General features: G+C 35.4%; 1 protein-coding gene across 10 annotated transcripts in view; it reads left to right on the top strand.

Annotated features, from left to right (window-relative positions):
- LOC106876343 (uncharacterized) overlaps positions 1-16,652 on the top strand; it is a 390,872-nt gene that overhangs the window by 341,034 nt on the left and 33,186 nt on the right. For 4 of the 10 annotated variants that reach the window (XM_052968976.2, XM_052968977.2, XM_089353606.1 and 1 more), the window contains one exon: positions 11,760-11,961. The exons of the other annotated variants lie outside the window; for them this stretch is intronic. In XM_052968976.2, coding sequence (XP_052824936.1) covers positions 11,760-11,961 — 202 coding nt within the window. The remainder of the gene's footprint in view (positions 1-11,759; positions 11,962-16,652) is intronic. 10 annotated transcript variants of the gene reach the window in all.

The following is a 16,652-nucleotide window of genomic DNA, read 5'->3' as shown; positions in this document are numbered from 1 at the left end:
TATACATATATGCATAAATGTGTATGTGTGTATATATATATACATATATACATATATACATACACACACATATGTATGTGTGTATATATATATATATATATACATACATACATATGTACATACATACATGCATGCCTACATATAATATATAAACATACATGAATACATACATAAGTACATATGCAATAGGATTCCTCACATGGTATTGCAGCTCAGGACTACAATTGAAGTCACTTGCCCAAGTTGCCTCACGGTGGGACTGAACTTGAAATCATGCAGTTGCAAAGCAAACTTCTTAACCACACCACACCACACCACAAAGCTTTGCTGGTATTTTACTTTTGTAAAAGGCAAAAAGCGAAAGAGAAGCAATTATATATTCAAGGACCATTGGAACAAAATACTGATATATATCTTGATTTTATGAAACAATATACCAAAGGCGTGATGACCCACAGCAGGCAGTTAATACAAAGAAGATAACCATTTATTCATAATATTTGGTGGGATTAGAAGCTTGTATATGAAAGTAAGGAAAAAGAAAAGAGATTCATGGAATGCACATATAGTTATTTTTTTTATTATTATTATTTTGTTATTAACTTATTTCAAAGTTCAAGTGAAGAAGAGTTGAGAAACGGTATCTGAACCAGTCTGATGAAGGTGCTTTTTTGCAGTTGCTTGACCTGTTTGAAGTAGCAGCTAAATCTCAATCAGCTCACACTCTGTAGACTTTAAAAAGGAAGGGTGCCTTGACTAATGTAGTTTGATGTATTTTATAAATGTTAAAATTGAGATAAGATGGTCACGTTTGGAATGATTTTAGTCATATAGGTCTGCTGGGAAAAGCTGAACATGGGGGTTAAACAATAACAGCAGTAGTAATGAAAACAAGGGTATTAGAGTAATGGTTCTGTCATTATTGTTGTTATTTGTTTAACCCCAGGCCATCCCTGACAGAGTGCATCTATAGTTTTGAACCTATCAACCATGACTCTCATGTCCATATAAATAGAACAGACTCCCTGTTTTTTGTAATGTTGTTGTTGTTTGACCACTGGTCAACTCTGACTTAGCAAACCTATGATCAAAGGGCATTCCAGTTGTAATGACCCAGCTTTTATTCAGACATAGTATATCTAGGACTCCATTATCCAATGTATCTTTCTGTTTTAAAGATGGTAGGCTGTGAACTGAGAGAGATTTAGTTACTATTTCTAGCAAGTTGAATGATCACACAGATGCTACTTCTTCATTGGCTCCTTCTGTGAGAGTCTGTGGGGTTTTCTGGGTGAGATTAACTTCATGTTCCACTTAGCTGAAGGCATATGCATCAAAGTATATATAAAAAGAAAGAAAAAAACGGTGGAAGATATTGAGATATTTATTACATGGAAGCCAGACAGACCCAGGAAGGCTGACTGATGTATGGTTCTATTCCTATCAGATTTTCTCTTTTTCTTTTTCGATCTCGTACATTGCTGAAGTGACCTTATGGTCATGCAACAGTGATTCCTGACCCTTTGACATCAGCATATCATTCAATCATATCCTTTGTACTCTATAAGCACCTTTTATCTAAGTTGCTTCATCCATCACTCATCTCTTGGAATGAAAGTTTTCTGTCAGTCGGCTGTATTGAAGTTGATAAGAAAAGACAGTGTTATTGTTGCTATTGTTGATATTTTCGCTGTTCCTGTCAAAGTTGCAGATGTTGTTGCAGTTGTTATTGATGTTGTTATTGTGACAGTTGTTCTTCTTGTTGCAATTGCAGTTGCTACTGTTTGTTCTTGTTGCTATTTCAGTTACTTTAGTTATTGCAGTTGTTACAGCTGTTGTTGTTATGAAAGTTACTATGGTAACATTTGTCTTTTTGTTGTAATTGTTGTATTCGCCACAGTTGTTGTTTTTGTTCTTCTTTTTCTGTTAGTCACTTGAATTCAACAAAAATTAAATGTTTTGTGTTTTCCCTCTTATTTCATTACACTTTCAAAACGTTTTGTTGTTGTTGTTGTTGTTGTTGTTGTTGTTGTTGTTACATTTGGTTGCTTTGGTTGAAGGGGCATTGTTGACTCCTATCTATATTTTGAATGTGTTATGCCTGTTGAATTGGATTAATTAGAATAAACTAGGCAAAGACTGCACTGCTGATATTCAACTTGGATTATCAGAACAAAATTAAATAGAATATGACAGTGAGAGAGAAAGAGTTAGTAGGATTCGGTGCATTAAATATTACCTTTGCATGTTGCTAGAATAAGAAGTATTGGTGAAAATCCCATATTTGATGGGCATATTAGATGCTCCTAAATTTCAGCAGCATATATTCAAGAAAAAAAAGGAGAGATTTCAGTGTATTAAAACATGGGATATGGGTCCAACTTTGTGTATAAGGACCCAGGGTAATTTCTGGTAATTTCTGGAGATTTTTTGGGGTGGGGATGGGGGACAATGTGTATGCCATCAAATACAGAATTTAATGAAGAGATAGCTGAGATGTGTTGTGGTATGTGGAAGTGAAACTGTAACTAGAGAGGTGGGGTGCAGCAACTGTAGGGAGTGAGTTAACTTGGGCATAGTTCAAAAGAAACATGGGTCTTTGTAGTAGTAGTAGTAGTAGTAGTAATGATGGTGGTAATGGTAGTGCTAGCAGTAGATTGTCAGTTTGAATTTTTTTTTACTTTTTGATAGTTTTTTTCTTTTTTGGTATGTGGTCAAACATGTAGCTGTTTGTTGTGTAGGTGTGAGTCAGTCCAAATGGAGTGAATGTGTCTAGTGTGTAGTTTAATGCATGCCATGGATAACCCCATGACTGAAATTAAGTACACAGCTGTGCAGAACATCCAAGTATCTAGAATTGTGGAATCTGACTGTAGTAGTAGAAGTAGTAGTAGAAGTAGTAGTAGTAGTAGTAGTAGTAGTAGTAGTAGTAGTAGTAGTAGTAGCCTATCGCCATCATTAAGATCATCATCATCATCAAAACCATTCTAAGGGAGTATCTCATATAATAAAACCTTTAATGATATACTATTGAATACAGTGCACCATGGAGTGTGTTAGCATGGACGTACACATGCACACACACATGTATGTTGATGTACACATGCATACATGCATGAAACCTCAGTAAAATACACCTATATTTCTTATTGCATCTCTTCCTGTCTCTTTACATACATACACACACATGCATGTACATATGTATATTTATGCCTGTAGATGTGTATGTATATGTGTGTGTGTATGTAATTGTATTAATAGTTTAAGTCACTGATACACTACATGAAGCTTTACAGATGTAAGAGATATGCCCGATCATTTAGATGCTTACTTCTGAGTTGCACAACACAACTTGGAACATTCTTGACAAGGATTTAGTCTATCCACCTTGAGCATGCATCTGTCACCTTTGTTTTGTGAAAAACTGTTCATAATACTAAAGCACAGTATTTTTGTGACAGGAAAATTGGAATGTTATTTTGCTGTCATCAGTGGAGCTCTCTGCATATGACATTAGCTATCAATAACATTTCATATTTACTCCATATATAGCAAAATCCTACTGTACCTCTGAACAAGGAAACTCTTGTATTGCTCCTGCTAATGGAGTTTTTTGTTGACTAACTCTAAGCTGTTACTATCATCCAGTAAATTTCAGTAAACTTCGCTCAAAGTTTCAACTTCCCTGAAATTTCATTAGAATTTCTAACCAATACAAGAAAGAATACTCCTGCTCCCTCAACAAGAATTGTCTCCCATTCAATTTCGTCAACAGCTGTTGAGACACCAGCTTCATCTCATGATCCAAACTAGCCAATGAGAATGAGCCTTAGTAACCATCCAATGACTAACTGTCATTGGATGATTACAGGAGATATTTTTCTGCAATCCTAGCATGTATAAGCAGTGATTAAGCAAGGGTCAGCTTCTGGAACCCATTGCCAAACATGGGCATTTTGAACACAGTAATGCTCTGCATCTAGTGGAATTCGCAGGGATAATACACTACGAATTCATTCTGGATGGTTGAATCCTCGATGCCAACCTGTATTTGGAACAGCTGGAGCAGATGCATGCCACTGTGCAGCAAAAATATTTGGTGTTAATTAACAGAGAGCAAGCTGTTCTGCACCAAGACAACACAAAACCTCATATCACCTGAATAACTTGGAATAAACTCCAGAAACTTTGGCGAATCGAATAGATGCCACACCCAGCATATAGTCTGGACTGAGCTCCCTTGGATTATTATTACTTGTTCTGATACAAGGTTCACTTACTACACTTATGACACTTCATCAACCAAGTGGAGGTGGAAGTTTCAGTGAAAGAATTCTTAGCCTTGGTGAGATCAAAGTACTGGCAGAAAAGTAACTTCAGACATGATGGCCTCTACTTTCAATACAAGGCTGCTTTTGTTGTAACTTTACAAATAAAGCAAATGAATTATCAAAATATTGCTAAACTTTTGACTCAGCACAATATAACAGTGAATCCAAGTAGATTTCATGTTGTCACATATTTTACGTGTAATGTATCTTTGCATTTAATTTAGGTGTGTCATTGGCAATTAGTAAAGCTTTCCTAATAGTTGTTCTCTCTCTCTCTTTTTTTTTTTTTTTGCCCAATTCTTTGTAAAATCATAGTGTTGTCAGTGAGTAGTTTTTGTGCCTACATTTATTTTGCATATTATAATGGGACCATATTTGGATGTAGCTGTGTTTTTAATATGTTTGAAACAAAAGTTGTCATCTATTTACACACATACACACATTATGCAATTTATTACTGTTATTATTATTATTATTATTATTATTATTATTATTATTATTATTATTATTATGCTTTTGATTTGCATGTTTGATACCATCATTTGTTGGTGTCACACCCAGTGCCCTAGGTCAAGCTATTGTTATTACTATTATTATCAATATTATTACTTTCATCACCATCATCGTTGTTTTATTATTATCTTCATTATTATTTTTATTATTATAATCATTTCGGTAATGTTCAGTATTATGATATCTCTAATACAGTAATGAGACTTTAAAAAAAAAACCCTGTTTGCCTCAGTCTGTATGGCTGACAAAACAGATTGCTCTCTTATTTCATGGATGAATGGTCAGTAACATAATAATATTGCAAAGTCATAACAGGGAAAAAACATTTTTTTTAATTACTATAGTAACGGAAAAAAAATGTATAAATTTGTGGACAACATTGCAATACTTGCTTTGCCAGTTCTGTGTACAACAAAGTTCCTTTCTAAACCCTATACTCTTTCTTCTGTACATTAGCAACCTACATAACATCATTCTCAACAACACCCCCTTTTATATCACTCTTCATTTCTCTCTAATCTTCAGAGTACAACTGTCATTCACATGAAATCTAGATACCTGATCCAATCTTGTGCTGCTTTCTTGAACAGAGACTTTACAAGCATACACCAATGAGTCGTATCTGTTGTACTTGCCTCCACAGATGTACAATGACTGCATGTGTCTAGGCGATACTTGTTTACCCTCACCTAGTCATAGTCAACATGCAGCTAAAACCTTCAAACTCATTGCAAATGTTAAACCCTGACATTCACTGATGATCTCCCTTTGTTATCTCGCATACACGACATAGCAAACAATGCTTCCCTAAAATGGGTTTCCTCTTTTAGGCCCTGAAAATACTATAGCTTCTTACAGTCACTAACTTTTTACTAAGTTCAAATGAGAGCCACCATTTTGAATGATGATGCTTTTGCAGCAGATCCCGACACTCTAAGTCACCACACACATACAAAAACGACATAGAAAGACTACATTCAAATTTCTGATCCACAGATATGCCATACCTTCCTCTATCTAGTTTACACCTGCTGCTGTCTCCTCTGTCTTAGGAGCCATCCTGGTTTCATGACATCTCTACTCAGGTTTACCCAGTTCTCTCATCTTTCCTCCTCTTGCCATCCATATTGTGTGTGTGTCTCTCTCTGCCCTACATGCATGCTCTACTTTAATAGTCCTTCTTCAAGAGAATCTAATCCCTCTGCAGGCCTCCACCGTCTGCTTGTTTATTCTGCAGTTATGGTCTTCCAACTATTCAAGAAAACATGAAAGATTAAATAAAAACACGGAAGACTAAATAAAAATAAATGATGTCATCATAACTATTATACACACACACACACACACACACACACACACACACACACACACACACACACACACTTATGTGAGACTTAACATTTTTATGTATTAAACCAAAACAAAATGTAAATCACTTGAACTCATTCCACATAATGCAGAAAGATCTGTAGTGTTAATAATTATTTTTGTCAAAGCCAAAGGGGACAATCCTGAATTACAAATTGATGAAATATGAGGAGGCAGGCAGTGGTAAGTAAGACTTCAGCTCCAGTGACATGTTTTCTGCCCAGTTTGACTTCCTTAGCAAAGTAAAGTGTAACTGTTATGAACCTTGATGCATTTACATGTGTGTGTGTGTGCGTGTGTGTGTGTGTGTGTGTGTGTGTGCGTGCGCGTGTATATCTTAATACACTAAATACTCATGTTCTCAACATACACTTATCAGAACTAGAAGTGTGTAGAGTTTGCCTTGTAAATATGTGAGTGTGTATGTGTATACAATGTTTTATCACTAAAATCCGTACATGTTCACTAAATATGCTTAAGTTGAATTAAAAGTCTTTAGAATCTGATGCATAATCCTCTTCATCATTATCATCATCATTATAGTCTTCATCGTCAGCATCATAATCCTCTACATCTTCATCAGTTAACATTTGTTCTGTACTGACCTGAGTTTGATTGGTTCTTTTGGTCTGAGTGATTTCTTATTTGAAACTACTGCACTCTTGGACAGGCCAGCGAGACATTTCTTACCCATTACATTCTCTTTTTGGTATGATTCTAGAGTTGGATCACTTTACAGAACGTATGAGATGCATTTTACCATGGCACCAGCACTAGAGATGTTGCTTTGTCCCCAGCAAAGCTATAGAGTATGCTCCTCGTTGTTACTATTTGTTTAAAGTGACATCATTGAAAGGGTGAATAGAGAAAGAGTATGAAAGAGAGACAGGGCTATGGTGAAAGGATAATAGAAAGAGAGAGTACGATAAAAAAAAAATAGCAATTAAGAGTGAGAGGATGGTTGAGGAGGGATGAGAGAGAAAGAGGGAGAGCAAGACATTGAGGCAGCTACATGTTGGTTGTTTGTAATGAATTGGAAAAAGAGCATGAGTGGTATGATGAGAGAAGAGAAATTGACCAAAGGGTGAGAGAATTATGAAAGAGGGAGTAATGGAAGAGAGAGAGAGTGGTTGGGCAAAAAAAGTAAATTGGCATCAAAAATGTGTAATAGAGCTGGAAGTTGTGTGTGTGTGAGAGAGACAGAGAGAGAGTGTGTGAGTGAGTGAGTGAGTGTATGTGTGATGGATGGCAAGAAAGATGTGTGATGTTGCGATTGATATTTTCCCTAACTATATAGTGGTTTACAGACATACTTCCCTCTATTATTGATCAAGTATTTACTAACTCTCTCTTATCGCTGGATACTGAAGACATCTTTTTATACATGTGCAAACATATCTCTCACAAGTCCATAAGAAACTACTCTTATATATATATATTATATTTTGGAACGGTAATTTTTTTTTGTTTTTGCCATATGGATGCACGCACTATATATTTGTTCTTCATTTGCTTATTGCTATTCTTATTTTATCTCATGTCCATTGGACATGAGATAAAATAAGAACAGCAATAAACAAGTGAAGAACGAATATGTAGTGTGTGTATTTATTTGGCAAAAAAAAAAAACAAAAGGAAATGACCATCCCAAAATAGAACAATATTTGTTTCAACACACAATTTCACATCAGGAATCTTGCAAAACAAATTCATGCATATATATATGTATGTGTATATATATATATATATATATATATATATATATATATATATATATATATATATATGTGTGTGTGTGTGTGTGTGTATATATTTGTGCGTGTGTGTGTATTTACCAGACCATCAAATGTTGTTACTCGCCACTGGTCACAATGTGCTTCCAATTTTGTCTTGATTGCGTCATTCTTTTCCATCTTGACTAAGTCATCTCCCTGTCATCATGGAGGCCTTCCAAGTGGCCTTTTCCAATCATTTGGACACCACCAGGCAATTTCACAGATCCACCTGTTGTCTGTGAACCTTGTGACATGTCCTGCCGTGTGAAACTTGTGTTTTCAGTACTCTTTCATCACATCATTAAACTCTGCTCCACTCTTGAATTATCTCGTTTTGAATGTGCTCTTGTAACGATGTTGCTAGCATAGATCTTTCCAAGGCCCTTTGCATCATAACCAATCAATGTCCTGTCCACTATGTCTCATTTGTGTTTAAGAGCACAGATAGGATGGTGCATATGCACATAATTATACACACACACACACACACACGTGTACACACACACACACATGTGTACACACACACACACACACACACACACACACAAATTTTCAGCTTCCAATATCATTCAAGTATACCTTGTCTTTCAGTATTGAGTGCCCTTCTCTCTCCTTGTTTGCATTTATGAATGATTACACACACACACACACACACACCTTCACTGTTGTCATCATCCTCATCATCGTAATCATCATTTAATGTCCACTTTTCCATAATTCCATGAATTAAACAGAATTTCTTGAGTCAGAATCTCTACGACCTGATGCTCTTGCTGTTGCCAACCCTTGCCTGTTACCAAGCAAAGTAATTTTATCTCATAGCCAGACGTGTTTCTCACGGGAGATAGGAAATGAATAACCTTGTATGACAAAGGTGTTTGTATACAACCATTATGTGATGTCTAGACAATAGTACACACTCAAACACACTTATAAATACATACATATATGTGTATGTGTGTGTGTATATATATTATATATATATATATGTATGTATGTAGATTTGAGTGTTTAAGTATATGTACTTACATTATATTCATACATATATATATATTCATAAATGGCATATTTGTATATATATCATTATATATTACTGGCACTCCATCCATTACAATGGTGAGTGTTCCAGTTAATCCAACAGCTGAACAACCTGCTTCTGAAAGTGAAAGTAACATGCAAGTGACTGAGCATTCCACAGGTATGCATATCCTTGCTGTAGCTCTCAGGGAGATTCAGCGTGACACAGAGTGTGACAAAGCTGGTTCTTTTAAATACAGACACTTCTCCTCATTTTTACCAGTTGAGTGGAGTGGAGCACTGAAATTAAGTGCCTTGCTCAAGGACACAATGTGCCTGCTGGGTATCAAATTCATAACCTTTCGATCATGTGCTGAATACCCTAATCACTGAACCACATGTTTTTATATGTGAGTGTGTATATATCATCATCATCATCATCATCGTTTAACGTCCGCTTTCCATGCTAGCATGGGTTAGATGGAAAGCGGACATTAAACGATGATGATGATGATGATATACACACACTCACATATAAAGACATGTGGTTGTATGTGTATGTGTATATATATATATATATATAATGTGTCTACTGACATGTGATCTTCTTCTAGCACATTAGCAGTCCACCTAGTGGCCTCCTTTATATATATTTTTTTATATATTCTTATATATACATATACAATAATCGTTTGAGATCTCAGGGTTTTTTTTCTGAATCTCCCTGATTGTTTTAATGTGCATGTTACCTGGTATTAAATTGATATTAATTAATATCCAATTTTTTACCCTATTGTTTAATTTTATATATATATATATATATATATATATATATATGTTATTACACATACACATATACACTAGCACATGCAGACACTATAGGCATATATATGTATGCATGTGTGTCTGATAAATTCCTCGTTTAGCATCCAATTTTCATGCTGACATTGACTGAATAGGTTGTCAGTGTCTGAGTCAGTTTTTATTCAGTGTTAAAAGACCTCATTAATGGCTCAGGTCAGAGGAGCATGTCTCATTCAGACATACAATTTTGGAGTGGTTTCTACTGCCTGATGCCCTTCCTGACAGCAACCACTTTATTTGCACTGTATTGTGTCCCCAGTACTAGGGAGGTTCATATAACATGAGCAGAATAGAAATGAACCCTTTAACATTTAAACCAGCCACATCAGGCCCAAATACTCTACCTGTTATGTATTCAAACTGATCAGATCCAGAGTCTCACACCTACCCTACAATGTCATCCTACAAATAAACTGTCACATCATTGAAATCTCAAAGCCATGAGATAATGCATGATTGATTTAAAACTAAGTGAATAAATAAACATTACATTTCATGGAATAACTAAAATGCTAAAGTCCATTTTGTCCCTGTATTGGCTCCTGTCTCCAACTGAACATTTTTCTGGGTGTGTTGGATGCATTGTGTTATTGCATCTGCACTAATGGAATCGTTTTGTACTTCAGAAGACTGAAAAACTTGTATCACTTAATGCTGTTTGTGTTTGTTCGAGGCGATAAGATGAAATGGGTGATTTGAAGAGGGTATTGACTGAAAATGAACTTGAGTGGGAGGTGAAAGGAGTAAGAATATGATGTGAGATACAAAATGTTTTGGGTGACATGTATGTGTGTGTGTGTGTGTATTGGTATGTGTATGCATGTAAAAAAATGTGTGTGTGGGTGTAAGTATGTTCTTGTCTAGTTTTAATGATTTGAAATCTTCTTGTAAGAAAGGACCTGCTTTCTAACAACGATATGAAGCTCCATTTGTTGGAATGTAGATAACAAACGTTTTAGGGGACATGTGTATCTGTGTGTGTGTATGTAAGTATTGATGAGTGCATTCAGTTTTATCATGTTCTAGCACATGTAAAAATGTTTTTCTGCTGCAAGGGTGTTGCATCGAAGGGCAACTTCTCTTTATAGATGCTGTGTGCAAAGGACGCACATGCTCCAAGGAACATAAATGAACTACTAGAGACGGTGCTTTTGCATGACTTATCACCTCTTAAGTCGTAGACACCATGTGGATCTTTGAAACGAATACATGCTACTACTTCTACATAGAGAAATCAGCAAACACAACCTTTGCTGGTGCATGCATCAGCTTGCCAAGCTGGTGCAGACAATAATCAATCTCAGTTTGACAAGCCTGCAAATGTTGCATTTGCTTATTTCTATGAATAGAAGCAATAGGTTCCTTTAGTTCTAAAGGTTCAACTGGTATCTTCAGCTGAAGAGGTGGTAATCTCTTGCTGAAGCACTGGCTCTAGTTATCCACTTGTGTCTCTCAGAGTAAGTGCACTCTCTGATATGATACCCTACAACACAAGAATCATTTTCATGTTTGATTGTGCAAGAACATGATAAGAATCAATGCACACATCAATATTTTGAATTTGGCTTTTCTGCATATTTGTGATTATTTATGCATACATAACACATATTATGTACTTGTATATATGTGTGTATATGTATGTGTATAGATATATATACATATACACACACACACACACATATATACATACAGTGGAAGATAGATAGATAGATATAGAACTATGTGTAAATGATTCATACATGTAAAACAGCTCCAAAAATATTAAAAATATGTATAAAAATAATTTAAACTTGAGAAAAATTGAGGTGGGCAAGAATATGGTGTGTGTGTATGTGTGTGTTTATTGAAGTATCCCCCTCAATCTATCTCTTGTAATTATTTGGTTTTCCAGGTGGCGGCGTTACAAAAAGTCTCTCAGTACCACTTCCATTACAGGCAATGCAAGCCCCCTGTTGGTGGCTCCAGTTCACAGCCGGTATGAGCCTGTACCATCGCCACTGGCCACAGATACCACCACTACTACTACTACTACTACCACCACCACCAACACAACCACTACTACCATCAACAATACTTCTTCTTCACCCTACCGGGTATGGTTAGATTCCTGAGAAAGCATTATTTTAAAATTTTATTTCATCTAATTAATTAATTAATTAACTAACTCACTAATTAATTGATTGATTACTTATTTATATTTTATTTCACTAATTACCCTTAATTTTGTCTTTTTTTATAATATATTTTTGTTTCAATTTTTTTTTTTTGGCTTTAAATATTTCTTTTTGTTTTTTTATTATTGAAATATTCCCCTCCTTCGCCATTGCACATAATTCTCAATAAAAATGAAAGAGACTACTAATAAATTAATATATAATATATCTGAGAGCTAAAACTTCACTAGTGCTGTATGTACATGCATATATATATATATATATATATATATATATATATATATATATATATATATATATACATATATATATATATAAATTCAATAATAGGATGAATTCTTTTACAAGAATTTATCAAGTAGCTAGCGTGAAAAAAACCTCATAAGGGAAAAAAATCCATCATTTATTCCCGAAATATATATTTTTATTTATATAAGGGCATTACTATACAATAATGCCTCATGCTATGAGGGACTCTAAGGTCAGACTACCATAAAAAACATATTTTTACCGAACACGATGTTCGTTTGGTATGTTGATTCTCTGTTTACTGCTATTTTTCTTGACCATATTATACTGACGAGTAGAGGTTGTATAATACTACAATAACTACGAAATCATGATCTATAATTCAGTCTGTTTTTAAGGGGTTGGCTTTGAGAGTTGCATTTCCTCGCGTTCGGTAAAAATGTGTTTTTTATGGTAGTCTGACCTTAGGTCCCTCATGGCGTGAGGCATTATTGTATAGCAATGCCCTTATATAAATAAATATATATATGTCTGATTATGCATATTGGAAGTTCTTAAAGCAAATGCCCAATTATTCCATTTATAATACCAGCACACCAATTAGCAGGCAAGAATGCAGGGGATATTTGAAACCCTGTGCATTCTGTGAAGCAATTATATAAATATAAAATACAAATAAATATAACATGTATATTTACATATGTATTCACGTACACACACATACACATACATATATGATGCCTACCCACTCATGTCTAAGGAAGGTCATCATTGACTATTAGAAGAACCATTCTTTCAATAGGGGTTATTTAAGTTTTAAGCCTGCCGGATTCCTATGTCTTGTTGGCAGATCTTATTCAAGAAAAAAACCTAACACAGTACAAATGTATACATCTGTATGCAGAAATTTATTCCAATGTAAAATACTGTGTCCTTTAAAGCCAGCAATAGATTTATCAGCCTTTCCATATGTACAGCAAGTTGCACAATCTTTTATTATGAATATACACTTATCAACTTCTGTTTGACCTGGTGACTAGTGAATCCAGCCTTGGGAACATATATACATGATGGCAAATATTGCAGACAAATATATTTATGTAGCTTATATGTTTTTGTGCAGTTTATTGAAGTTCCGAGTGGTGAGTACATACATCAGCAAAAACAGTCATGCTATCCTTTACTTGTCCTCTCCACTAAAGATGATCAAAAACATTTATTTCCCAAACATGTCACAAACATATTTTAATTAATCTAAAGCTTGTTTATTCTTAATCACTGCTTGGTGCTGATGCTGTTATATTAATCGCAACCAAGCAGTCATTCACTTGTGCAAGTCAGTCACTGATGTTGACTGTTTTTTTTTTTTAGTTAAAGCTACTGCTTTGGATCTTCTCAGGGTTATCTCTCTTCCATATTTCCCATTGAGGAAGATTAAAGAGCCAGAAATATATATATGAGAATCCAATAGGTGGAAGTGCTGGGCAGATATGGTGTTTTTGCATTTTTTACCATAAGCGAGAGTATTTTCTCCATGGTAACTGTCTTCAAAAGTTAAAATATATCACAAACCTATTTTAACTAATCTAAAATTCATTTATTTCTTAATTGACCCCCAACTAATTTTAATTCTTTTAAAGAGGATTCCACACGTTCCTCAATCTGCAGCCCTTGTTTGTAATGGGAGCACCTGCATCATACAAACCCCTCATACAGCATCTGTTTTGGTTTTCTCTGATCATTCATTTATATAACATGTCTGGTTCATTGTAACTGATGTTGATTCAGTGTTCAAGACTTTGGTTCTCTGCAAAATCTCTGACTGTAATTCATGAGGACCAACTCCAATTCAGAATGTCTTAAACATCTTTGATAAAAGCACTCAAGGACCTTTATATTATGCTTGTAAAGGACCCGTGGTTCAAACGAGTAAAGAAGAGAAGTCTGCCCCCAATTACAATACACAGCAATTTCTGTTAACCTTATGACTGCCTGATGGGACCATGCCATGTTGGGAACAAACATGAGCTTCAAGGGCCCAGGAGAAATCAGTTTCCCTCTGAAGCCATAGAGCTGTTTCACCAATTGAGAAGCCAGAACAGCTGAGTGTGCTAGCAAAATTCCAGATGGCAATTAGAGTGAAAAAAAAGATGAGGACTAGTTAAGAGGAAGGATCTTGAGAATCATCCATGCAGATGGAAGTTGGGCAATATAGGAAGAATTATTTGAAGACCAGAGTTTCCAAGGTGCTGCTGAAGTATTGAGACATATTTGAATCAGTCACAGAAGCTGGTTTAATGAAAAGATGTTGAGGTTCAGAGACTCTTGCCTGCAAAGCACAGCATTCACAGTTTTATTCTGCTACAGTAGGCTGTCAGATAAATGGCAGAATTTAGCACTTGTTCATTGCAAGACCTCAACCTTGGTGATTACTCATACAGAACACTTGCTGGGAAGGTCTTGCTTGTGACATTGAAGCTGCTGTAGATGAAAGTGTTAGTAAAAAATTTAACATCTCTTAGGACAAGCTTATAGATCAAAAATAAATTTAAGCATTGCTTGAATAAATGGACTGTCCAACATTCTGAGCCATGATAAGACTTGACATTACAGGTATCATGGTTGTATCATGCTTGTGAATAATTATCTATGTTGTTGCATGTTAACCTTTGTGGCTAAAGTGAGTGCTGGCAATATACAGACCATATTCTTCAAAAAATTCTTGGAACATGTGATTGATGATACAGACACACACATATATGGTAGACGTCAACTTGTGTAAAAGTCGGACCACTTCTTGGAGAGTTAAGTTTCTTGAGTGTTATCATGGAAGAAGATAACTGCTAAGCACAGGATTGCTGACCACTTCTGGAATTAGGCATACTTTGTTTTGATAACCCTTTTATGAGTTCTTCCTAATTTTTTGGTAAGCAGTACTAGTCCTTGGAAAGGTCTGCTCACTCAGTTGAGCTGCTACTGCTGAATCATTCCACTGCCATTGTTTGGAAAAGAACCAAGCAATATCCCAAGCTGACTTCACATGTTTCTAATTGTACACTTCCTGCTAATCAAGTCTGTGTGTTCCACTGCTCTCCATCACAGAAATTTATGAGAATTACACACACACACACACACACACACACACACACATGCATACACACATGCATACCCAGTGATTGTTCCATTTTCACAGAGGATTGTCATCTCTTTGTGCTTCCTTGTTGTCAATGGCATTTCTAGCTTTCCATCCACGACCTCTTAGAGGACTATTCCGTCTTGCTGCAGATCTGCATAGTTTCAAGTCTAGGGGACAGACAAAAGTCCTAACTTATTGTGTCCTTTCAATTGGTTAAGTCAGCATGCTTCACCACATGTCCATCCCATGGGACTTTCGGTAGATGGAATGGCAAATGAGGTTACCTTAAAGAAATATTTTTATGTTGTTAGATTGTAGTGATAAACACTTGTACAACACAGATACCACTGTCTGAGTTTCCATGATTAGTATCTGGTGACAGACCAAAGTCAGATGACCAGTAATCATGGGAGACAGCATGTTTTATGTCAGAGTGCCCCTCTCTTAGAAGGATTCTGGGACAACAGTTAGGTGGGGTAGAGGTCTTTCACTTTTGGTAGCATGCTAATTAAACCATAGTTGGGACCCTAGGAGGTGCTGCTGCTCCAGTTTAGAGTAGACCTGAGAACAATTCTGTGCTCTACTATCGGATGCAATTTGGAATCATACCCAAAACACACGTACATACAGACACACATGCACACATACATACACACACACATGCATGCATACTTACATACATACATACATACATACATACATACATACATACATACATACATACATACATACATAGTGAGGGTTACAGTGGTCAAAGCATTATTTAAAAGGTCAGTGTAGGGAGAAAATAAGTTTTAAACTATGATTTTTTTTTTGTTTTGCTTTAATTTTACTAATCCATTATTATTATTATATATTCTGTCATATATAAAAACTCTTCGATGCCCTAGAACCTCCCCCATCTCTGAAATTACTAATATTGCCAAAATTCTTTAATTGATTAATAGGAAATCAAAATTATTCTTTCTTATGTTTTTAGAACTTATTTTTATCGTTAGTGTAATTAACTATACTCTAGAAGGTAATGCCCCAACATGGTCACATTCCAATGGCAGTAACCAGTAGAATAATAAAAGAAAAGACTGTTTAAATAAATACTTATATTGTTTAATGTAAAATTGTCTCAGGAATTCCATGTTATTAAGTCTGTGAGTCTGATAGTTGTACAGTTATTTTCTGTACAGGAAATGGCATAAAATAGGACTCTTACCACTTTACTGTTTTA

Source organism: Octopus bimaculoides, chromosome 6 (assembly GCF_046866305.1).
Source record: "Octopus bimaculoides isolate indiv1 chromosome 6, ASM4686630v1, whole genome shotgun sequence".
NCBI classification, from domain to species: Eukaryota; Metazoa; Mollusca; class Cephalopoda; order Octopoda; family Octopodidae; genus Octopus; species Octopus bimaculoides.
Note: the sequence above shows the minus strand (reverse complement) of the source record. Positions and strands in the feature narration are given on the sequence as shown.